General features: G+C 35.6%; 1 protein-coding gene across 1 annotated transcript in view; it reads left to right on the forward strand.

Annotated features, from left to right (window-relative positions):
- Positions 1-25,574, forward strand: part of LOC128871903 (hemicentin-1) — a 334,429-nt gene that overhangs the window by 52,229 nt on the left and 256,626 nt on the right. The window contains exons 7-8 of the mRNA XM_054114067.1: positions 10,708-10,843; positions 20,286-20,422. Coding sequence (XP_053970042.1) covers positions 10,708-10,843; positions 20,286-20,422 — 273 coding nt within the window. The remainder of the gene's footprint in view (positions 1-10,707; positions 10,844-20,285; positions 20,423-25,574) is intronic.

Raw genomic sequence — 25,574 nt, forward strand, 5'->3', positions numbered from 1 at the left:
TTAAATAACATTGCTTTCAGGTACAATAATTGGCTAAGCATTAAAAAATTAGGTCAAACTTACTCCATAAATTTTAAATATATTGCAAAACATTCTTTATAAGCTACAAAACTTAAGGTATTCACTTTAGGAACATAAATAAAATTAATCAATTAATGAAAGTATAATTTCGGATTCATATTTAATGTGTGCGGTTGCTGCGAGAATTTTTCTGGAATGACACTCTTTTTAAAAGCCAATTTTTTATTTAATTGAAATGCTTTTGTTAGTTACATTTCTGCTTCATCGACGCTAGTAAAGCTTTTAATAGATTATATTACATTAATATATATCTGCATACCTACGTTTGTTCACATCAACTTTCATTAAAATTACAAAGTTAATTACTCAAAAAAAAAAAAAAACAAAAAAAAAATGCATTTTATGTGACTTGACCATTTTTATGTAACTTGACCTTTTTTTCCGTGGGATAGTATGCTGAAACAGGCTTCTTAATGGATAAATCTGTCAAAGTTACACTGAACGCTTTACACTCTGTATTATTTCGTGATCGAAAACAATGCACACTATCATGGTATCGTTTGTATCACCTGTTCATTCATCTTAATTAATTTTTTTTGTAGAATCCGACCCTGCTATAGAACTTCGCCGAAAAAGTTCCCGGAAGAACCGCCAGGCGACGCTTAAGTGAATTGTTTCCGGTTATATTTTTAGGTTTCCATCTGTGGTTAACATTCCTGCCAAAATTGTATCCCTATTGCTTCTTCTCTATTCTTAATTTGGGGCGATAACCGCTTACGCAATTTTGGCGGAGTTTAACAAAGCGCATGTGCGTAGTTTGGCTGCAACAATGATCCGAGTCGATGTTGGGTCCTCGGATCGTACGTACATCTAAAACACTAGAAGCGTGTCTTCCATCTATCACAACATGATCGATTTGGTTTCGCGTTTTCCGATCAGGAGACAGCCAGGTGGCTTGGTGTATTTTCTTATGCTGGAATCTGGTACTACCCTGTTTCGGGCCCCCCAAAAATTCCCTCCCTCCTTGCCCACCCTGGCGTTGAAGTCGCCCGGCACGATTTTTATGTCGTGGCGGGGGCAGCGCTCATAGGATTGTTCCAAGCGCTCATAGATCGAATCTTTGGTCGCATCGTCTTTCACTTCCGTCGGGGCGTGAACAAATTAGCGTGATGTTAAAAAAACGGGCTTTGATGCGGATATTTGCGAGAAGCTCGTCCACCGGAGTGAACGACAGTACTTGGCGACGAAGTTTCTCTCCTACAACAAATCCGACACCGAATTTGCGCTCCTTTACATGGCAGCTGTAGTAGACGTCGCAAGGTCCTATGGTTTTCTTGCCTTGCCCCGTCCATCGCATCTCTTGGATGGCGGTGATGTCAGCCTTTACTCTCACGAGGACATCAACCAGCCGGGCAGAGGCACCTTCCCCATTAAGGGATCGGACATTCCAGGTGCATGCCCTCAAATCATTGTCCTTAGGTCGTTTGCAGGGGGCGTCATCAGTGTTGGAAGTTCTCATCCGAGGCTTTGTGTATGTTTTCATTGGGCGAGTTTTTTAAGTGGCGGGTCCCAAACCCAACGCACAACCAGCTATCCTGGAATGTTTCCCTTCTCACTTTAGCTCACTCCCGAACGGGTGTTCGGAAGCTACCTAGAGGATACTTGGGCTAATCCCGGCCGTTGTGAGCTGCTTGAACCATATGCAGAAGAATCGTACTGGCCACTCCCAAGTGAATGGCGATCAGTAACTTTCCCCACTTGCGTGGACTTCTACATATGGAGCCATGTTGTGTGTGGCTACTTTTACGGATGGTATTCGTTTCTTTCTTGATCTAAAATTCTCAGCCAAATTCTCAACTGTGCGACAGTGCATTTTTATGGAGCAAAATCCACAAGTTTTTTCCTACAAGTCCTTTCTTTTTTGACGAATTTTAACTGGAAACTAAACGATCACATTGTCCGTATGTCTGCTGACTTTATCGTGTAACTACATATAAAGCTAAAGCTCAAGATCGACCGCTTTGTAGAAGCATTCTGAAGGAAACTTTAACGCACCCTGTGTTGTAGGCGTTGTAGAGCTATGATGGATGATGACGATGATGAATCGGTGCAATCGTGGGTCATATCTCACTATGCTATATAATTGGTGCGTGCACCTCGGTAAGGTATTTCGAAGAGCTCTTCCGCCATCTTATGGCATGCGCCGTGATGTGCTTTCACAAATGGAGGAAACTTCGAAATGTAGATGGCTTTTATGAGGGGATTGTTTTTAGCTACAACAAGTTACAATCTGAGGTTTTCCATTGCCTGTTGAGGGCCTACCGCTATTAGAAAAACCTTTTTTATCATTTGGTGATTAATGCTCACAGTGGATTTCGAGTCCAGCACTTCCGGTTTAGCTACGGCGACCGCCGCAATAACTTACGCAGCACAATCCTCAAAACCCAGTTTGCGAATAAGGAGACAAAGTACGGAGAAGGACGGATAAATTTGCCTCAAAATGCTGTCATGTTCTACAGCAGAATGACTCCGGAGACCAATCGCCTTCAACTTAATAGCGCTCTAAGCAGCAATGGATTGAACTTGAGCATGTTCTACACGTCCTAGAGATGCCAATACATGCAGTCCACTGAACTCTCTGTGATTTAGTGGTGATATAACCCTTCTGAACATTTACTCACCAAACTAGGCAACCATATATCAAAATTAGCATAACCACTAAGTGGGCCATCCTGAGTACGACATGTGGCTTGAGACCCCATTTTTGGTCGTACATAGCTTTACTGGCACGCTATACTGGCCTTCTTAACTCGATTTTCAGTGTGCAGCTTCCGATAGAATTTGGGTTAAGTATTACACCAAGATGCTGGACTTGCGACGGGCGTAAGAAATTGGTTGTCTAGTCTGGGAAGTCTAAAAGTTGGAGGTTTGTATTTTCGGGTGAATAGCACCAATTCGGTTTTGACAGAGTTGACTCTAAGACCGCAACTGGTCGCCTATCAACTGCATACAACCAATGCTCCTTCCGAAATTTCAGTCATGTCTGAGGGGAAGGATCCTGGAACTAGTAGGATGTACTTACCTACCCAAAAACTAAAACTGTATATACAAAAAAAAAAAAAAAATAAATAAATCATTTTCAGCAAACCTAATGCATTGTGGGTTTTAAATTGTGGCAGCTTAATATCATTCAGAAATAATAATTTAGAAAACAATTTACTTCACAAACCGGCATTGCTTGTTACTCGTAAATAAGTACAAGTACAAAAGCTCGAAAGCATCAAATGAAAGCATTCCCTTTGTTCGCTCGCTCACAAGTATTGCAGTAGTTTTTATTTACAAGTATTGTAACTACAATGTACATGAATTATAAAATTGTGAACCAAAGATGCATGCCAAGTTCGTCCACTACTGGCTCCCCAAGTGCAAGAAACCGCAACCACAGCTCATTGCTATTACATCAAGTCCTTTTGTCAATTGTCAACTACTGAAATCAACTGAAATGAATTCGCCCGGGGAATTGAGCAGAGTATTATCAGAGTAAATGCAGTGCAGAAGAAAAGTGAAGTATACATACCTACATACACCCACATACATATATGGTATATTTGCTAGACGGTACATTTTTGAGAAGAGTGTAACTAAGCGTTTCCGCAGCAAACAGTTGCACTTGAAATGTAAGTGGTTGAGTGGGTGAGGTGAGCGGGGAGTGAATGCGGAGCGTGATTACACAAAGACTGCCACAAAAATTTGTCAAGGACATTAGAATTACGAACTTGATTTTTGGACGGACAAATTTCACTTAGGGCACTCAGAATTTTTGAAAGCCAAGCACAAAAGGCATGTACACTCGCACACATACTAATATATGTATGTAACTATGTATGTTTTTTTTTTTTTTTTGTTTTTTTTTTTTTTTTATGGAAGTGGCACAAAGCATTGAAAGCCGAAAAGTGTGAGACTTGCCTTTCGGCTCACCCACTAAAAACCCACCCCAGCTCCGTTTCCCTCCCGCGGGAATGTGTATGTATGTGTGTATATATGTATATATAAGTATGTATGTGTACTGTAAGCCATCAATGAAATGAAATTAAATCATTGCAAAAGAATGGAAGAAAACGCGCGTGGCAATTCATAAAGTATAACAGACACTTAGGCTACGTAGCTCCATATATTTATATGTATGTGTAGGAATATCTATACACATAGCTATACAACAAATAAAAGATTTGAGTAAACGTGGCTTACAATCGGATTCTTGCACGCTTCAGCAATGGTATACCATACAACTACAACGACTACCATCTAATCAAGGTATTAGCGAAAGTTGGCAGCGCACCAATCAGCCTTACCAATTTCGCCGCCAGCTAACGGCATTCAAAGCGCAGCCACAAAGTAAACGGAAGCAACGATACCAATTGCAATAACAAATTCTCTACAGCTGGTAATAGCGGGGAGTAGGGATTAACAATGGCAGTAGCAAAGAATGCTTATGTTGCTTAACCTAATTATGTCATCTCGTCTGATCTCATCTTGTCAGGAGTAGCTACTACTACTTGCCGTATACTGGTTATACTCGTTGTTATCGTTGTTGTTGTTGTTCTTGTAGCTGCTTTGTGCAGCCAATTTGTTATTTGACTTTGTCCGTGAAACACTTACGGTGCCTACTTTCGCATACACACACACACACAGCCACAAACTACAACATATGTACTACCGTAAGCCTTAAAAGTAACTGCACATACACAAGCGCTCGGGTATGTCCCATTCCAGTGCTCCACTGCTCCACTGCTCCGGTTTCGGTACTGCCGTGCTTCCGTGTGGAACGCACATAAGTATGTAAATGTCAGTACTTAAGAGAATGTCACCGTTGCCTGTCAAATTGTTGCACAGTGGGAGAGTTCTGGCCATAAATAATTTACGAAGTGAGTTTAATGGAGGTATAGAAATTCTTTGACGGTCATAAATGTTAATATTGTTCGGTTTATTAGTGCTTTATTTGAAAGGGAAAACCTTCTTATCGTTTGTGGAACATGATTTCATTCTATCAGCTGCCTTGACTAATTGTGAAGTAAGACATTGGTGAGAAACTAGGTTTCCTATAAACTGTTGGCGGCTTCTAACTATAAGAAAATAATGGGTTGATCCAGCCGACTGAAGAAAAGATTACCCTTGATAAGCTCTTCCGTGATAGCCGAACGGGTTAGTGCGTGACTACCGTCCGGGAGTCCGTAGCAGTGTAAGAAACAGCAAAATAATAGAAAAAGTTGTTTCTAAATGCCCTTCAGCAGGCAATGGCAAACCTCCGAGTGTAATTCTGTCATGAAAAGGCTGCTCATAAAAATATCTGCCGTTCGGAGTCGGCTTGAAACTGTAGGTCCCTCTACCCAAATAAACGATTAATCTCTTACTTTTTCGTATTAAATTAATTTAAAAAGTTATCTAAATTCTTAATACCATACATACAAAAAGTCTTATTGTGTTTTTCATAACCTTTAACATTAAAACTAACATTTGCATGCCCCCTGTACCCTTTACGGATGAAGAAAAAGTAAGATTTTCAAAAAAAATTCCTAGTGCGTTCATCAAACTTGAACATGAACTTTTTAGACATCCTTCTGTTATTTTATAGATTGCGGTAACATTTTGTTCTCTACTATAAAAATCTTTGTCATACGGCAGACAGTTGATCGGGGATCAGGATTGAGAAATCTGAAATACAAAATCTAAAAATCACATTTCGGGAAATGGTTTCTGAAGTGGGAGTCCACAACTATTCAAAAAAAAAAAAAAACAAATAAAAAAATTATTGAACGTTAGAAATAAGCACGGAAGATATCACGACAAACTTGGCTAGGAATTTTTACTATACAAAAGCCAGTTGCTTCTTTGATTCTAATTAGTTTATTTGGATATTTTATGAGTAATTGAAATTTCCTAGTTTTGTTAGAGAACTAATTTAAGGATGGCATATCTTATATTTATCTATAGTAGTCTGAATGTGAAGGCTTTGATACAATTCATAAATGGGGAAAAGCTCATCAAGTGCAGTTGCTTGAAGAATCATCGCAAGAAGTTAGTTAGAGAAATGAACAAATTTGGAGAAAATGCTCCTCTAGCATAAATTGTTCGGAAATGGGACAAGAAACTTTTAGTGGTTGCCAAGTTGAAGTGATAAAAAATTCTGTTCTTCCTTTTTTTTTTTGTATATTTTTCTTAAAATTTTAAGTTAAATAATTGTCGATTTAAAGGAAATCCAAAACAAAAAATGTTTTTAACAGAAAGCAATAAAAAAAATACATTTAACATAAAAAATTAGAACGAAATTCGAAAAAATTTGTGAACAGAATTGTTTTCCGATATTCTTTTTTTTAATTTTTAATTTTCGACATTTCTGTATATTGTTTTTTAATTATCCTGAAATTAAAGCTTGCAATTTTTACTTTAAAATACATCTGCCCATGTATTGCTGTGAAATTTAGGACAAATAATTGTCGGTCTAAGGGAAAGTAAAAAAAAAATATTTTTCTAGAGCATTTTTTCCATACTTTTCTATAAAAAACATGAAAAATTCCAACAATATTTGTTTTTTGATTTGTTAAACACGTTTTTTCGAATTTTTAAAATTTTCTTTTAAATTTTTTAAAATTTTGACATTTTTGATTTTTAAAGTTATTCCTAATGAAAGCTTGGAATTTTTAATTTGAAGTGCACCCGCGAATTGTTGGTCTAAGAGAAAACAAATGATTTTTTGCGTACTTTCAGATGAAAAACGTAAATACATTTTTTGTTAATTAATTTTTTAAAACCTTCACTTTTTGATTTTTCGTTAAACATTTTTCGGAATTCATTTTTCAAAACTTCGACATTTTTAATTTTTTTAAATTTATTCTAAATGAACGCTTGGAATTTTTACTTTAAATGTCTCCGCAAAGCTTTTTATTTGAGTTACAAGCCAAATAATTGTAGATTTGGGAGAAATAAAAACTTGCTTAAGAATTTTTTCCGTAGTTTCTGATAAAAACGAAGAAATTCTAAAATTGTTTGACCTTTTTTTTAAATTATGCGCAAATGAAAACTTGGTTTCCTTACATTAAAATGCATGCGTCAAATTGTTCTTTAAAATGTAAGTTAAATAACACTGCGCTACAAAAAAAAAAAAAAAAAATGAAATACACCTGACAAATTACACACTGTAGGTTGTTTATATGGTCGAATAATGCATAAAAATATTTTTGTTATATTTTTTGTACCCTCCAATTTTTATTTATTTATAAAAAACCGTTTTTTCAGACTTTGCCCGGTAATCTACGGATATCTCAGACATTTTTTTACCGATTTTCAATATTTTATATGTTTTGAAAAGGATATTGCCAGACCTTTCAAATGATGTATAACAAGTAATTATTCAAACTAGTTAGTTGTGATTTTTATTTGATTAAACCTAGAGAAAGTGCTTTTTTTTATCATTTTTTTAACTTTAACAATTTTTTATTGCATAATTTTACAACAAAATTAAAGATGTTTGTTAATATTCTTTGAGTGCATTTATTAACGAAGAAATTAATGTATTACTTTCAATAATCGGACAAAAATAGCGTAAATCACGCTAGATTTTCGTTAATAGAAAATATGGGCCACCATGTGTATTGCAGTGTGTACAATGTGCGCTGACCTTGGAGGTTGGTTTGGCAAAAGTAGCAGTCTTCTGGTCTGTGAATGACTTGATGATACCACACCATTGGGCTCGAAAATGGCAAACAATCTTGAAAACACTGACTAGATTTCCACTTTTTTAGTGATATGGAGCACGTGGAACATATATATTCTGGTCCATACCAGCGACTTTCACTATAATTGCGCTCAAAGTGAAGATTGTATGCTTCAACCACGATGGTATTTGTTTTTAATTCACGGCGATGTTGTTTATCAACAAATAAACCGCAAACGTAGCAGAAATTATTGCGTTTGTCTCACATCTTTAACTAACTTATAAACAATTTTAACAAAAAAACACACTTGAGAAAAACGCGATTTTGGAAGAAGGAGATAAAAAGGCACTGCCAACCAAAGACTGGTCTAATAGCTGTTTCAGACTAAGGTGCGTTTCATAACTTTAGGACACATAACATGAATATTTCATCTTTACTCCAAAAATATGTAGGTACTCTGTAAAAATAAATGAATATATGGAATAATACCGTTATTCTTCTTAGTATCAATAAACAACAACTTTTCATCGTGGTGTTTTTGTGTTTGTTTGTACCGTTACTTTGAGCACGAGTCAGAGCAATTCGTTACTACTTTTGCCGTTTCATAACTATAGAACGCATTAGGAATTGAAGCTTTAAAGTGCATTTATGTGTTCGCTGAGTACAACTTTTAATTTTAATTGTTTTTTAAGTAAATAAATATCAATATGCCACGCGGTTCAAAGCTTACCGAACTAGAGAGAGGTAAAATTACTGCGTGGGAGGAGGAGGGTCTCTGCGCCTCAGAAATCGCGCGAAAATTATGTCGCAAAATTATGTAGAAACACGTATGTTAAACCCTTCATTTGTAATTTATGATAAATTGTCATTGTCAAACATTTATTGTCAATACATAAAGAATGCAGTGATTTTTCCAAGTAAATAATCATTAAAGACAAAAACTATGGTTCCACAAATGGATAGATATTCAAGGCATTTTTTTCTATTTACGAAAAACTAGCGTAGTTTACGCAATTTTTGTCCGATTATTGAAAGTAATACATTAATTTCTTCGTTAATAAATGCACTCAAAGAATATTAACAAACATCTTTAATTTTGTTGTAAAATTATGCAATAAAAAATTGTTAAAGTTAAAAAAATGATAAAAAAAAAGCACTTTCTCCTTTAATCAAATAAAAATCACAACTAACTAGTTTGAATAATTACTTGTTATACATCACTTGAAAGGTCTGGCAATATCCTTTTCAAAACATATAAAATATTGAAAATCGGTAAAAAAATGTCTGAGATATCCGTAGATTACCGGGCAAAGTCTGAAAAAACGGTTTTTTATAAATAAATAAAAATTGGAGGATACAAAAAATATAACAAAAATATTTCTATGCATTATTCGACCATATAAACAACCTACAGTGTGTAATTTATCAGGTGTATTTTCAGTGTTGCACCGTGTAATTGTCGGTGGATGAAACAGATATTTTAAAAGATTTTTTTCGTACTTTCCAATAAAAAACATACACTTTTTTTTTGTTGATTGATTTTAATTTCGACCGCTTTGATTTTTTGTTAATTTTTTTTCTTAATTTCGACATTTTTAATTTTCTTAAATTATTTTTAAATGATAGCTTGGAATTCTTACTTTGAAATGCAACCACTAATTTTTTTTTCTTTGAGTCATAAGCCAAATAATTGTTGGTCTAAGAGAAAAAACAAAAAATTCTAAAAGATTTTTCCGTACTTTCCTATAAAAAATGTAAAAAGGCTGGAACAATTTTTTCTTAAACATTTTTTTTTAATACCTTCAAACTTTGACATTATTAACTGTTTTAAATTATGCGCAACCGAATGCTTGGAATTCTTTCATTAAACTAATACCTAACTGTTTATATATATAGGTATATAATTGGCGCGTACACCCTTTTTGGGTGTTTGGCCGAGCTCCTCCTCCTATTTGTGGCGTGCGTTTTGATGTTGTTCAACCTAACTGTTCATGAAGAGATACAATTTATTGTCGACACATTGCAATCGATCAACATATAGATCAGGGTTAATTTGCCTTCGAAATTCCGGATATGAAACACCAAATGATAGAAAATGTTTTCGGCAGGCAATGGCAAACCTCCGAGTGTATTTCTGCCATGAAAAGCTTCTCATAAAAAACCCTTAGCAATTCCGAGGCTGGCATAAAACTATAGTTCTTCCCATTTGAAGCAGAAGCATAATTTGGTAATGGAAAACTCTTTTGCAGCCGTATACGACAGATTCGAAATATGTATGACTATACTCGTATGTATGTTTGGATATCTAACTATTATAACTACTTATGACCAAAAATTGAGCACACGTCCCCCACTGTGCGTCGTAGGTTGAGACATTACCATATCGCCACATCACGGCAGTGCCACCTCTGTCGGCTACCCGTTACATGCCACATACACATCTATATACCTACTCGTTAAGAACCTAAATATGAACGTGAATCTGTGTGTGTATGTGTGTGTGTGTGCTGCTCAGCTCCTACTGACATTGTTAAATACAAAACATACATATTTATTTTTGTGCCACTTTCGTTGGCAACAGCTCGGCATGTCGTTGTGCGATTTACTTATTGCTCGCTGTTTCCTGCTGCTATCGCTATAGCCCCTTGGTAATCGAATGTCAGATAGTAAATGCGAGTATACGAGGATTGTGCTCATTTTATCCGTTATTACTGCCATAGTTGTCCCTTTCGCTATATTGGCTATTATTTGAACTATCTCTCCTGTCTCGGCAGTGGAGTGTCATGGAGCCAATGTCTTAGCCATTCTGACAGATGCTAAAAATTCATTTCAATATTTTCCATAAGCGTTTTTCTATCAAATACACATACACAGGCACACACCCTATATCATATATGTATATGTAATGGCAAACCACGAATTTCTCATATATGCATACACTCGTATATATATATTTGTTTGTTTTTCTTCGCAGGACTCTAATACCACAACCAGCATCCTCAATTTGAAGGTAACATCGGACAATGATAATGCCGAGTTGACGTGTCGTGCGTCGAATCCTTGGTTCTCTGGTAGCGCCATCGAGGACAAGCGCATCATTCGTGTGGCATGTAAGTACATACAGATGTATTATTTGTATTTGTATTGTATAGGAACAAATGTGTGAGATAAAATTAAAAGCAGGCAAATACATTTGCATATAAGTAAGTGACGTGAATGTCGTAGCAGTGTAGAGGTGAGAAGGGGTATATGTGCATATGAGTATAATAACAGCCATTTAAATTGAAGTTTGTGGATTGCAGAATTGGATTCTGTACAAGAAAATTAATATTTCGCAATAAAATAACCAAAGTTGGGGTAACATATGAATAAAAAGATTAAAAATAAACAAAAAGATATAAAATAAATTTAAACTGCTTTGTATATCTGGCATTCATGCACGTACGAGTATCTGCGTACGTATGTGTTAAATAATTGAGATCTCTACAGAAAATAAAATTTTCCAAATATGTGGCTTTTAAATTCTTTAGTAATAATTGGAATAACTTTTGTTAGTATACCTTCCTGAAAACGTTGGAAAAAAGCAGAAAATAGGAAAAGTATAAACAATTTACAAAAACAATTTTTTTTTTAGGTTAATACTGTAATTTATGCGAATGGTTTATTCACTTGCAATACAGTAGTATAAATTTATCAAACCTGATTTATACAAATATCTTTTAGTGCATATTATAAAGGGTGGTCATCGGTAAATTGGTTTAAAAAAATTTCAGTATTTTTTTCTGTATTAGAAATACCAAATCTACCGATTATTTGTGGACTTTAACTTGACTGACATAGTTGCTTTAGTTTTATTTTAAGAAGTGCGTGTAATTTTTACTTTGAACAAATCGTGGTTCAGATACTGCCAATTTTTTTTGTTTTTTTGTTGAGCGTTGTCTCTTAAAGCGGTGTGCAGAATGGCTTTGTAAAGAGATGATTGTGGTGTGCCCTGCAATATGTTTCTTTACCGAGCTTTGCTTTTAGTTACACAAATATCGTATTTTTCCGGCAACATTTCATCGTACATTTCAAGTCAAGTCAAGAGTAACAGCAGAATTAAGTTCGGTAGGATATCTCAAATAAAGAAGAATGCGGATTTCGTAGTGGCAAGTCTACAATCGACCAATGTTTCGTTCTTAACCAAATGTTTGAAAAACACTATGAATACGGGCTAGATGTTTACTGCCTGTTCATTGATTTCAAACAAGCCTTCGATAGTGTTAAAAAAGATAGGATCCAGCACATATTGCTTATTCTTGGAATGCCTGCCAAACTAATAAGACTCGTTAGCGCAACGCTCACAAATACACAAGCAAAAGTGATCATTCAAGGGAAGCTCACAAAGTCGTTGCCGATGGAAACAGGTGTAAAACCAGTTGATGCCTTATCAACAGTCAAATTCAATTTGATGCTGCACTTTGTCGTAAGGGAAGTCAACAAAGGTGGTACCTTGATGACTAAAGCAACGCAAATATTTGATTATGCAGATGACATCGCTATTCTATCAAGAAATAGGAATGACTTAAAAGGAATTTTCTTAAAAATTAACCAAATTGCGAACGATATTGGCCTTTTTGTAAACGCGGGCAAAACCAAATATCTGTTGAAATCGAGGCGGCCTGCGCAGATGCCAAACTTCCATTTGAGAGCCTATACTTTTGAAGCCGTGCAGCATTTGAAGTACCTAGGAGTTATGTTCGCATGTAGCGGTGATTCAACTTCCGCCGTCAGGGATCGCATCAACGCCGCCAAAAAAGCGTATTAAGCCCACCTTAACTTGCTAAAGCTACAAAGTTCACTCAACCAATCCTAACATATGGTTGTAAGGTATGGACTCTTAAGGTTGATGATTGTGCTCAGATTGCTCGTATGGAAAGAAAAATTTTAAGAAAGATCTTTGGCCCAATAAGAAATTGATGATGGTACCTATAGAATCCGATTGAACACGGAACTGAATGATCTAACTCAGAACGAGACAGCTGTGCGTTTTTTTAAAGCGCAGCGCATGAGATGGCTAGGTCATGTGATCCTTATGCCTGTTGACTGTACAGTGAAGAAAGCCTTGACAGGAAAGCTAATGGCCGTGAAGGCTAAAGGCAGACCGAGGAACCGTTGGATAGACGCAGTGGAATACGATCTTAAAAAGCTGGGAATACGTAACTACGAAGCAACAGCTCAAGATAGACCGCTTTGGAGGAGCATTTTGAAGGAAGCTTTGACGCACGCAAGGATATCTCAAATTTTACTTGAGCTATTCATTGCGAGTACAGCCGTACAGTGGGCGTGATTTTGTTAAATGTCAATAATTTGGCAGATCATACCCCTATCGGCCATGAAATGTGTGTATTGATACAAATATTTAACAACCAGTAGGCAAGTATCAATACCCATTCATTCCCAATATCCATCAATCCATCGGTGCTCTCAACTATCGATAGTTTGACAGCTCTAGTGGGAATTGCTGAAAAAATTGGAACTTCAGCAGCACTAGAAGCAGTTTGGCAGTGGAGGTAAACTAAAGGATTTTTCAATTGTCGCGGGTCGATTTTGGCGTCCTGTGGCAGCCATTTTGTTTTGGTGACATCTGTCAAATCTTTTGTTTATTATTCAGTTGCTTATGCCAAATCATCATGGCAAGGTACACGATTGAACAGCACGTTCAAATGATAAATCTTTATTATCAAAATGAGTGTTCATTAACGCAAACGTTGCGCGCATTGCGCCCATTTTTCGGTAGACGTGGTGGCCCTTCCAATTTCTTATGGCCCATATTGAACCATATGGACCTAGACGACATGTGGTTCCAGCAGAACGGCGCTATGTGCCACACAGCAAACGCCATTTTATTCCATTTCAACATCTACCCGCTCTTATTGAAAAACCCTTATTTTAGATGGACCGACGATAAATACAGATGCTCGAGTCCATAGCTCACTACTGTATCAAAAACAGAGAACGCAATAGTTTTTATGTATCCGACTATTGCACATTTCCCGATGTTTCATTTCCTTCTGTACCACTTGTGAACGCAATAGGTGAAGTGGATACTATCGATGGCGTATAGTCTCCATACGACCATAAGAGTAAAAACTGGAAGTAGATGTCTGTTTCATCAATAGACAATGCGCATCCACTTTGAAAAAATGTTTCTGGATAAAATCAGCCGAGGAGGAGGAATTTTATAGTGATAGTGGGAGTACGCACCACATACGATTGGTGTGAGGGCACCTTTGACAATGTTTCTGACATTTCGATTTTAATACCAAAAGAAAAAAACACGAATTGCTTGTTTGGGATATCTTTTAGTTAATACAATTTAATAATTGAAAACATTAACTACTCCCTCATCAAATGCGAATGCCTCCATTTGTGCAATAAAGACTAGGTTATCGTCTGTTGGAAGTTATACCAAAATGTTTTGGCATAGCTATTTGGATGGATACTTTTCATTACAGTATTTTCAGAAACACAAGTCTGTTGGAGGATAAAGAAAACCACTACTGTCAAAGACTAAAGCTTTCTACTACCGACTATCGAGCGTCTCAAAACTGTCTTCGGTACAAGCTGCTGCTTTCCGAATCTCGTTTACATTAAATCAATAATCCAGCATGCGTTTTTATTCAATAGTACTTTGATTATTTCAGTAAAAGGTAGTTGCCTTAGCTCAGAGTTTCCTCAAAATGAGCTCCAAACAGTTTCTTCGAAAACAAATCTCTATCGACTTGGCGATGGCGACATCAATTTTGCTTTATCGCACTGCCAATAATCTCCATCTTCTTCCCAAAACTTTCATGATCCTGACGTAAAAATGAACTACGTCAATTCTTAAACGGAAAAATGCACGACCACAAGAACATTTTCCCATAAGCATCCGAAAAACGGAAACAATAAATTCTAAATTTGACGCTCAATTATCTGAGAAAATCCGTAGAATGCCGTATATACCGCATGACACAAACTTTCCGGCTTCCTTTGCAAACCCATGCGTTTCTAAAAACAAGTGCGCTCTACAAAAATATGAAAATTTTCCAAACTTTCCGCAAAATACTATTAGAGTTTATTCAAGAAGCCGAAAAATCTGTACCTCAAAAGTGGAAGTTTATCTGCTCAATGATCAGGAACTGAAAGAATTTCGCAACACAAAAACACAGAGAATGGAGAAAAACTGGAATGTTTAAAAGAATTCGGCAAACGCAGTTTTGAAAGAGAATGAAAAAAATAAGTTACATCAATTTCGCAAAAGAAAAGAACTATGGCAACGCAGAAAAACATTTTGTTTAACTAAGAATATGGTTTCATAAATTCTTCAATACAATTTCTGTTATTATTATTAACGTCTTTGAAGTTCTTGTAGATAAATAAAAATTTCTCTTAGAATTCCCAGAAATTCATAAAAAATAAGTTACATAAATTTTGCCCAAAAAATACGGCATTGCCATACTTTTTTAAAATTAATTTCTAATATTTTAAATTATTATTCATCAATATGCAAATATCAGAGTTTTTTTTCAGCTTAGGAAATATATCCATAGCAGAGTGAAACAAATCAATCAATCCACGCAATTTTGCAGAAGTTATTACCCTTCGAATAAAAAGTTGCTTGGGAGAAACTGAAATACCCGTTTTTTCACGCATGAAAAGAAAATAGCATTTATAAAAAGAGTGATTTTCATAAACGACGAAATCCGTTCATCCAAAAACAATTTTTATACAATAAATAATTGCAGAACAAATCTGTGACCGGGCCTGTCCATTTTGAATCGATTGATACGCCCAGTAATTTTTAAAGTCTAAATTTTTGTATCTATCTTTATTTTGCAAAGAAATTTTATTTTTCAATAACTTTCTTACTAAATAAGAAGACTGAATTCAAGTGATGGAAATCCTCAGCGCTCCACCGCTTGTCTGCGTGTACGCTGCAGCTCTCTAATTCTCAAATGTTAGACATGATTGACGTACCACGCCATTTGCAAAATGGTATAAATCTAAGAATAGGCTGATTATCTTTGTGCCTTGCTCTTTGATATACATACTCACACACATATATACTCTATAGACAAAATGAATAAGCAATATAAGTTAGTAAATTAATTTGATTAAATTTTCTTTAATGCGAACGATTTTTGTAAGAAGAAACTACAAACATCTGACCACTTTTTCTCGCCCCTGTACATACAAGCCTACGCAAATATCTTCTTTGTTCGCTGTATTTTATTTGGTCAAACCAATTTCATGCTTGAAAGTGATTTAGTGATCAGAGTGGAGAATGTAACCAATTACGCCACACTCCATTCTATTAGCCTAATTTTATGCCAAGCTACTCAAATTCACTATAGTGCTTCTCGTTTAGTCGGTAAATTTCATATAACCTCAGTTCAAATGAATCTCCTTGGCTGCGTCTGGATGCACTCCATGTGGACGTGGTGTAACTACGAGCAACTGCTGCTTTGTATGGGAATATAAGTAAAACGCGCGGAAGCGTGTCTAATGGGCCGCATTTAATGCGTTTCTCTTTAGTAGACAGCTTTGGGATACAAATATATACATATTTACATACCGATTGTATGCACATTAATATGGAATGATTATTCTCGACGTCGTTTCTCGCTGATTTGAATTCTATATAAAATTCTAGAAAAAGGCTATTCCAGCTGGGCTCTAAAGTCAAGTTCGAAGTTCCCAAATTTTTAAACGAGCTATTTTTAATTAATACGACATTTGAGAGGGAGTTAATTGAGAGAGTGTACGATTGAAATTGCAAAAGATCTGAAATCAAAATAAGTGTAAATAAGCTAATTGTAAAAAAAAACGAATGAGTAAGGATGAAAAATTAACAAACAAAAAAGGAAATATGTTACGGCTTTTTATGTTACATAATTGAAAAACTTATTTATAGTAATTTTTCCTCTCACAATATGAAATATTTGCATATAAATACTTTGTAGCGCCATTATGGGGTTCTTTAAACAAAAAGGTATCAATGAAAAATAAATATAACAAAGTACAAATTTTTATTAAGAAAATCATAATATATACCTAATTTGCATATCCAAGGCTGGGCTGCGCAACATTAACCACTCCTTCGATGAATTATAATTTTTACAAATGGCGTCATAAGTCAATCATCTTTGTCCTTAATGAACTAGACAGCTTCGGTGCACGAACAGATATTTGCGTAAAGGGCAAAATAAAAATTTTAATCATTCAAAATCATTTTTGCTTTTGTAATTCATCATCATCTTTTGGCTCTACAGCTCTTTGTGAGCTTTGGCCTGCTAAACGTGGGACCTCCATACGTCTCGAACGCTTACGACTTTTTTCCAGTTCGTTATCTTTATTTGCTAATTTTCTTGATGTCGTCCTCTAGTTCGTCGGTCCATCTTGTTCTCGGCCTTCCTCTTGCTCTAGTGTTGAACGGTCTGGCTTCTACGATTTTCTTTTGCCCCCTCGTAACGTCCATTCTTGTAATGTGACCCAGCCATCTTAACCGCTGCGCTTTGATGAAACGTATAACATTTTCGCCCTTTATCAGTTGATCTAGCTCGTCGTTCCATCTAGCCGCGATCTTTGATTGCTCCGAAAATTCTTCTGAGTACTTTTCGTTCGAAGGCTGGCAGTTTTGTTTTATCTGCTTCAATTAGCGTCCACGATTCAGCTGCATAGCATAATACTGGTCTAATGATGGTTTTATACATAGTCAATTTGCATTGTCTGTCTAGTAGTATTGATTTGAAGAGTTTCGTAAACGACACATACGATCTGTTGGCTGCCAGAATTCTCTCATCGATGGTGAGGCTTATTGCATTGTCGCTACTCAGTTTGAAGCCTAAATAGGTAAAGGATTCAACGATTTCAAAAGAAAAATCGCAAATTTTCAGTTTGCCTGATGTTGGTTTATTTTGTCTGGACATCATCATATATTTTGTCTTATCTTCGTTGATTTTAAGACCAATTTTACTAGCAGCAATCCCAATATCAGCGATGGTTTTGGTTAGGGCGTGGATATTTTTGCCATCTGCGTATGCGAATAATTGGGTTGCTCTGTTTAAAATATGTCCAGTCCTTTTTGCGTCACTTACTTCATCGATGGCACAGCATAGCATAAGGTTGGAGATTGTTGATGAGAGCGTATCCCCTTGTCTTACTCCAGTTTTAATTCTGAAGGAGTCGGATTTTTTATCTTGTATCATTACTTTGGATACAGTTTCTTTCAGAGTCATCTTCACTATTCTTTTGTAATTAGTAAAATTTATTTGTAGTAATAAATTTTGTGCCGCCTTGTATAAAAGATAACATCTTTTAACATAAACTTTGAAGGGCTCGAAATTGACTTTAGAAAATTTAATCCAGAATCCGCATTCGCCAGCAACGTTGTCGAAAAAAATTGAGCCGCCTTAATGTACTTCTACATACGTGTATATTTATATGGCAACACTTACTGGTACACAAAAGTATCCAGTGTAAATATTAGTGAAATATTTTTTAGATAAAAACAACATTGGGCACAGCAGGCGCCATACGGTGTGATGAGTGCGGTGCAGTTTGAAAAAAGTTTAATAAAATAATCTAAGCATAATAGAAAAATTATAAATAGTTATGCATATATAAGTAATAAAAGCAACAAAAGTAATATAACAAATAAAGCTATGGTCAGAGAAGCAACTGAGGGCCACAAAAATCCAAATAGAGTTGCTCAATGTGGCTTTTAGAAGAACTTTTTGTATTCATCTCTATGGGCTCCATATCAATATCCACACTGTGCGTCAACTTTGACCTCCATCATAGCCTTTCATCCTTTCAACTCTGCCTGACTGACCACATCATGCCAAGTGTTCCTTCTAAGCCCTGCCACAAATGATTTTTGAGTCGGTTGCTGGTGTGCGCTATGCTTTGCTGCCCTGCAGGAAATCTACTAATAGTACTGAAGTTCTAGCTTCTAAAGAGTATCGTTGACTATTTCGTATTCCTGCGCCTACAAATGCAAGTAACTGATACAATACATTCTAGTACACTATACCAAGTCCACTATACCTCCACTTACAGCCGCTCTTCACTAGTTCTGAACTACTGCCAAATTCGATAGGTAAGATCTAATACCTTCGTCATCGCTTTCAAGATATATAGTTACGATCTATTCAGTGTTAAATTCAACTATTATATGTGATATGTATACATTGTCTTCAATTATTCTTGAAAAGGTGTTGTTTTAGGCGTCGGTTGTAGAAGGAGACTGAAAAAGCATTTCAAACATTTTAATCAATTTGAAATTTATTCTACATTGAAAAGTATGGTATGAATATTTTTGAAGTAAAGACCAAGCTCTAAGTTTTTGAGGAAAAACAATGAACCTTCTTAATAAAAATATCAAAGATAAAATGCAATTTCGTTTATTAAAAATAATATAAATAATAAAAAAAGAATATACTGAAACTTTCGAAATTGAGCCCATCAAATATCCTGCTCAAATTTTTCTTTACTTTTCCTAGTAATGGCCTAGATTATGCTATGTAATTTCTGTAATTTTCATAATTGAATCCCTTAACTTTTCGAGTAACATTGAAATACGTACATTGAACCAGTGAAACAGACTGTTCTCGTGGAGCGCCAGCGTAGAACGTCCCCTTGCTAATCATCTGTTTTTTTACGTACTACGTAACATAAATACTTGGTAGAATGGGATGGGTACTGTAAATGGTAGGCGCCTTCGATTCGTTATTTCTCCGCTCGCTATCTCTGGGCTCTGATCACTTGATGAAATATTTGCATGTTAAAGCAATAATAACAAAGTTATCTAGCAAGATTCGTCACTAGCCAGTATTGTTATACCTCATAAAACTGGTAAAGCTCACTATTTTTACGAACAAATGTATTTTATGGCAGCGTTGCTTCATATTTTCGCCACTGGCTAACGCATGGCGAAACGAAGAGGCTTTATAAACAGCTAACGCCCATGCCCCTGATACAATAGTCGAAGGAGTAATGCAGAGGCGTTCCGTAAATCTTTAGTTCGATTGTTAGAGTAAGAAAAAAACATTGTTTATTGCTGTAGTCGTTACACGATGCGAAGTTCAATTGCTTGCAATTACTTCTCGGTGAAGACAGCTACCAGCCACGTAATTGTCAAAGTGCGACTAGTTCTGAACCAGAAATTTATTTCATTAGTTCCAGCTTTCCCTACAGAGTCGTTTGTGACTCGTAGTGGTGGCAACTTTTGACCCATTCAAATTTATTTTTGCTCGCTTTTATGCTGTAATTTGTAACGCTCATTAAACTTGCCGCTAACTTCAGCTTTATTTATATTTTTATTTTTTTATTTTTACATTTTTACATTTTATTAACGATTCTCTTTATTAGTCCTTATTATACATTTATGAAAGAGGATGACTGTCGGTGTATTTTCATATGTATTTATGTAGGTTTGGATGTTTGTATGTATGTATAATGCATACATGTCTATTTATAGGGCTATTTTATTTAATACTTAATTTTTTTTTGTTTCCCCATTTTCAGATCCACCAACTGTGTCGGTGCACTTAGCCAATGAGGATCCCAGTCGCTTTGTTACCAAGGCTGAGGGTCAAAATGTGACTTTCAAGTGTCGCGCGGATGCTAGACCACCAGTAATGTCGTATGCCTGGTTCAAAAATGTAAGTGAACTTAATAACGTAGCAATTTTAAAATGGATTTAATTTTGCAAAGTCACAATTTTCATGACGCATTTTTCATATTCGTATACTTGAAATTGATTCTTTGCTTGAATAGGTTTTTAAAGTATGGGTTATTAGAAATAGATTTTGGGTGTGCACTTCTTCGTTGTTGTTTGGAATCTGCAGCAAGAACACAAAGCCATTTTGTTTCAAATTAAATTTTAAGTGGAAAACTGTGGAAATTTATTTACTTATATATTTATAAATGTGGCTTTAAGTGGCACAAACTCAATTTCAACCGAATTCCGTAGGCGAAGGCTTTGCTCACATCTGTTTGCTTGAAACCGTTATACCAATTATAATGACTATGATTGTATTCGAATGCAATTTTAATTAAAGTTTTACTTTCTGACTTTGTCTAGGCAGGTGCGGTTCGTCAGAACTCGCTTAAGGTTGCCAGCTTTTTTGGATTATTTAAAAAGTTATTAAAATAAAAAATATGGGCTTCAAGCTGCTTTAATTTATAAATATTTATGAATTATTTAAAAATTTATTAAAATAACAAAATATGGGTATCAAGCGAACTGTATTTTTGCAGCTTTATTTCAATAATATTTTTGAGTAGGGTTGCCAACTAGTTTTTAAAATGAAAATTTTAATTAATTAAACACTTGAAAAATTAAAATATAATACTTATGCAATGATCTATAAACCGATAGCAAATTAAAAATATTGTTTAGCATATTTAGTTCATACAAAATTTTGAATAGGGGTGCCAACGAGTTTTCAAAGTGGAAATTATAATTTATCAATCACTTCAAAAATTAAGATATAATAAATAATAATACATCTGTGAATAGATAAGTAACCAAAATTATTTTCGAACAGAGTTGCCACGCAATTTTCAATACCAAATTAAAAGTTAGTTAATCATTTCAAAAATTAAAATACAATATAAGTAGGCAATAAAAAACTGATGTTAAAAATGCGCTGTCGAAATTGATGTCAGCCTTAAAACCGTCCGCATAAGGTTACCAAATGCTACAAATTATTGAAAAAGATAACTGAAATGGAACAATTTGGTACTGAAATGAAGTATGTTTTATAACGGGTGTTTTTTTAGCTATTATCTTTTTAAACAGTTGGTTTAAACAGCTGACGCACGTTTCGTGTTTTGTTTCACTGTCAAACATCTTCAGTTTGGTCTATAATTTAACCATGAATCGTCTTACAAACGAACAACGCTTGCAAATCATTGAATTTTATTATAAAAATGCGTGTTCTATTATGAAAGTTTAAGTTGGCCGAAGATCCACTTTCTTATCGAAAAATTGTGTTTAGCGACGAAGCTCATTTTTGGATCAAATGCAATAAATAAATAAGCAGAATTGTCGATTTTGGAGTGAAGATCAGCCAGAAGAATTGCAAGAGCTACCAATGTATCCAGAAAAGGTTACAGTTTGGTGCGCTTTATGGGCTGGAGTAATCATTGGACCGTACTTCTTCAAAGATGCTGCGAATCGTAACGTAACTGTGAATGGTGAGCGCTACCGTGAAATGATATCCAACTTTTTTTTGCCCAAACTGCAAGAGCTTGACTGGCATGATATGTGGTTTCAGCAAGACGGTGCCACATGCCACACAGCACGCGTAACAATGGACTTGTTGAGAGGCGGTTCAATTGGCCACCCAGATCGTGCGATATAACGCCTTTAGATTATTTTTGGTGGTGCTATGTTAAAGCTCATGACTATTCAGACAAGCCTGCTTCAATTAACAACATTAAACCATTTAAATGTGAGATACCGGCCGACACATTGGAAAGAGTATGCCAAAATGGGACTAAGCGGATGGACCATTTGAAGCGCAGTCGCAGTCAACATTTGCATGAAATAATCTTCAAACATTAAATTATATGGACTGTTAAATAAAAATTGCATGCATTTTTCTGAATCTTACGTGTGTTTGTTTGCAGAACTTTTCTATAGCTCTTAAAAAATCACCCTTTATACCTACCATCAATAAACATATTTGGGCAAGGTTTACATATAATTGTCGGTTTGAAGTTTTGAAAGTTAGTTCCTTTCAAAAATTACATGTAGCAACCTAATGGTTGCCACCAAATTTCAATTGCAAGAAAAATGAAAAAATCGTATTTTTGCAGACTTTTTATCACATACTTTACGATTAACGAGAAAGTTAAGGAAAAATTATTTTTCTGATCGCTTTAGAGAAACCATTTCTGAAAATACATGCATATCGAAATGGCTCTTTCTTTCCATAGTGAAAAGAATTCAAAAGGTGTGGCCAACATAAGCTGATTTATTGACGTAACAGGGTGTGTAACAGCGGTTTGTTAACGTCAAAACTGAATTTGTGTTGGTGATATAAAAAAATCAAAGAAAATCAATCAAAAAATCAATCAAAAAATGAATCAAATTACTTCATTGCCGTCTCAATCGTATTGAAAAATGTGTGGAGATGTGGCAAATATTATACCGTTAAACGGCTTTTAGCGAATTTGAAGGAATCACGAAAAAATCAACATAGCCTACACCCAAATCTCTTCGTTGTCATCTGAACAAAGACTGATTGAACGAGTGTGTGAATACATCTAAAATGAGCGGGCAGAATTCTGCTGCTGAGACCCTGATGAAGTGGCAACCGAATTTACTTTCACAATCTACCTCCGGAGAGTAAAATCTTGTAATTTATCATCCTGGTGCATACGCAGGATTACATTATTATTTATGTAATTTCATATGTTTACAATTTCGTGATATTTTATTTTAAAGATTATTTAAAAAATATTTTTTTTTTTCGCTTGTACGTCCATATTTCCACAATTGAGCGCCGAAAAACTTTATACAAGGAAAAGACGTACTAAATAATAATGATGGACGTAGTAGTGACAATTTAGATTTATTGGAGGTTTGCTCCTCTACCTAATGGTATATTGTGCTCTCTACTCATCACAGTAGCTCATCCAGACTCAGTTCCCTTATTAAACTTAAGGTAGAGCTAGGCTGGATTGAGCCGTATGTACCTTTTGACTGCAAATGACCGAGATGTCTCAACCTTCCTTGCGATATAGCGCTGCATTCAAGGATATGGTGTATTGGAGCCTCCGAGGATTGGTCGTAGAAACGCCAAAAATCAGTGGACCATATCCCGATGCTGTACAGATGAGTACGCAAGCTGAATGTGCTGTGAGAATTGTCAATTTATGCTTAGGAAGGGCTATGCATTTTCTAAACCTCTTTTGGCGTAGCCCCATAGTTTGTTGCCAGCTAACCTTTCTTAGCTTGAGCTCTTCACTTCTTACCTTCTCCTTGGCGAGTGTTGTCCCATAGTAAGGAAGGGCTCGCCAGGGGTTCGTGGTCTACCCACATTTTGTCCTGTTGAATTCAGATATATGCTACAGTTAAATGCTTATGAACCATGTATCGCATACCAACCTTCACAACCCTCTGTGCCCATTTGATGCAGCACTTAAATTAATTTAAGTAATGCCGAATTCTGAAACTCACCGCCAACTTAAAAAATCACCGCTGACAATGCTCACTGCCGTCTGAAAATCCAACATCAATATTTTGAGAAAACTCTACATTCCTCCTTATTTCGTTCGCATTGTGGTCTGGCGCTGTCATCAAACCATTTTTTCTTCCAAAATAAAGCAGCAAGTGCGGTTTCCGTCAACGAATGTACCTGTACCTGTGTATGTTTGTTAGCAGCGTTTGTATTATATTACTGATATTTGCTTGCAACAGAAAGGTGAGGCATGCCACTATACAGCCCACAAAGTAAATAATTTTGTGGCAAAAAATATTATTGGGTCGAACAATTTCACGATATTCTGCTGCAATTTGACTGTTTCCGCCATCAAACTTGCTCGTTATTTACCTGTGTTCGAAATAATGGGAGTGTGACTCATTGGGAAGTTTTAGAAAATTGTTTTTTTTTTTAATTAACATTACCTTTTTTATAGAAATGGCTTATTCTACAACCAAAACTACGTAAATGAAAGGTTCAAACTTTAATTTCAATTTAATTTTTTTTTCTAGCGGAGTGTGAGCATTTTCTTCAATACATCTTTTTATCTTCTGTATTTTTTGCACTATCTTAAAGATATAATTTATGTGAATAAATCAGGAACTATTGAAGTTTTAAATAAAACTGCTGAAACTAGCAGAAATTTGCCAAGATAGAGCACCAATTATGTCTTGAGATATTTCATCGTACTTTTCATTACCAAAAAAGAAATAACATCGTCCCCTTATACCGGAAATAGGAATGTGTAAAATGGAAATGTTGAGGCGTCAAGTTTGACAGCGTATTTTGGTTTCCTTATACGCATTGCATTCCGGGTTTAGGTACAGCATAGAATATCCAGAGGTTATTCAAATCAGCCCACTAACTTAAAATTTAAAGAAGAAAAAATAGCGGGAAGGAACGTACAAGTGAGAAATAGGAAACCCGCTACAATATATGGATTTCAATAAACAGATGATTATTTCCTATTCAAAATATATTTTTATTTTAAATATAAAAAATCAACTCAAACGTGAATGACACTGTATCATACACATATTTCATACGGTTATTCCTTCACGATTATATCCAGTTTGTGCGATTAAGAAACTCCAGAAGGTTGTTTAAGTCTATACCGGCTCACTCTTCGACGTTCTCAGTCTCGCCTTCCATAAGGCAGGGCATTCACAGAGGAATTGGAAAATACCTTCTTTTTTCTCCGGTTGATAACAACTATGACAGTATGAGTTATAAGAGATTTCCATTTTAGCTGTTTGCTCACTTAAGAGCCAGAAGCCAGTTATCACTGCCGTGCGTCTAAAGGGATCCCTTCGTTTCACATTTATCAATGTTGACGTTTGTTTGTGGTGTAGCTAAACCATAACGTTCTGCTAACTTTGCATGTCGTCTGATCCCTGCATCTACAATCAGCAGTGGTGTGAATGCAAGACTCTTACCTTTGGCAGATCCCCTTCTTGCCAGTTCGTCTGCTTTTTCATTTCCTTCAATGCTTCGATGTCTCGGGACCCAGATTAAGGTAACGTTATGGTTTTCGCTCAAGGTGTTACTGCTATTTCTGTTTTGTTGCACTAGTCTAGAGATTGTTATTGGCTATCCGAAA

The sequence above is a fragment of the Anastrepha ludens genome, chromosome 2, assembly GCF_028408465.1.
Source record: "Anastrepha ludens isolate Willacy chromosome 2, idAnaLude1.1, whole genome shotgun sequence".
Classification (NCBI taxonomy): Eukaryota; Metazoa; Arthropoda; class Insecta; order Diptera; family Tephritidae; genus Anastrepha; species Anastrepha ludens.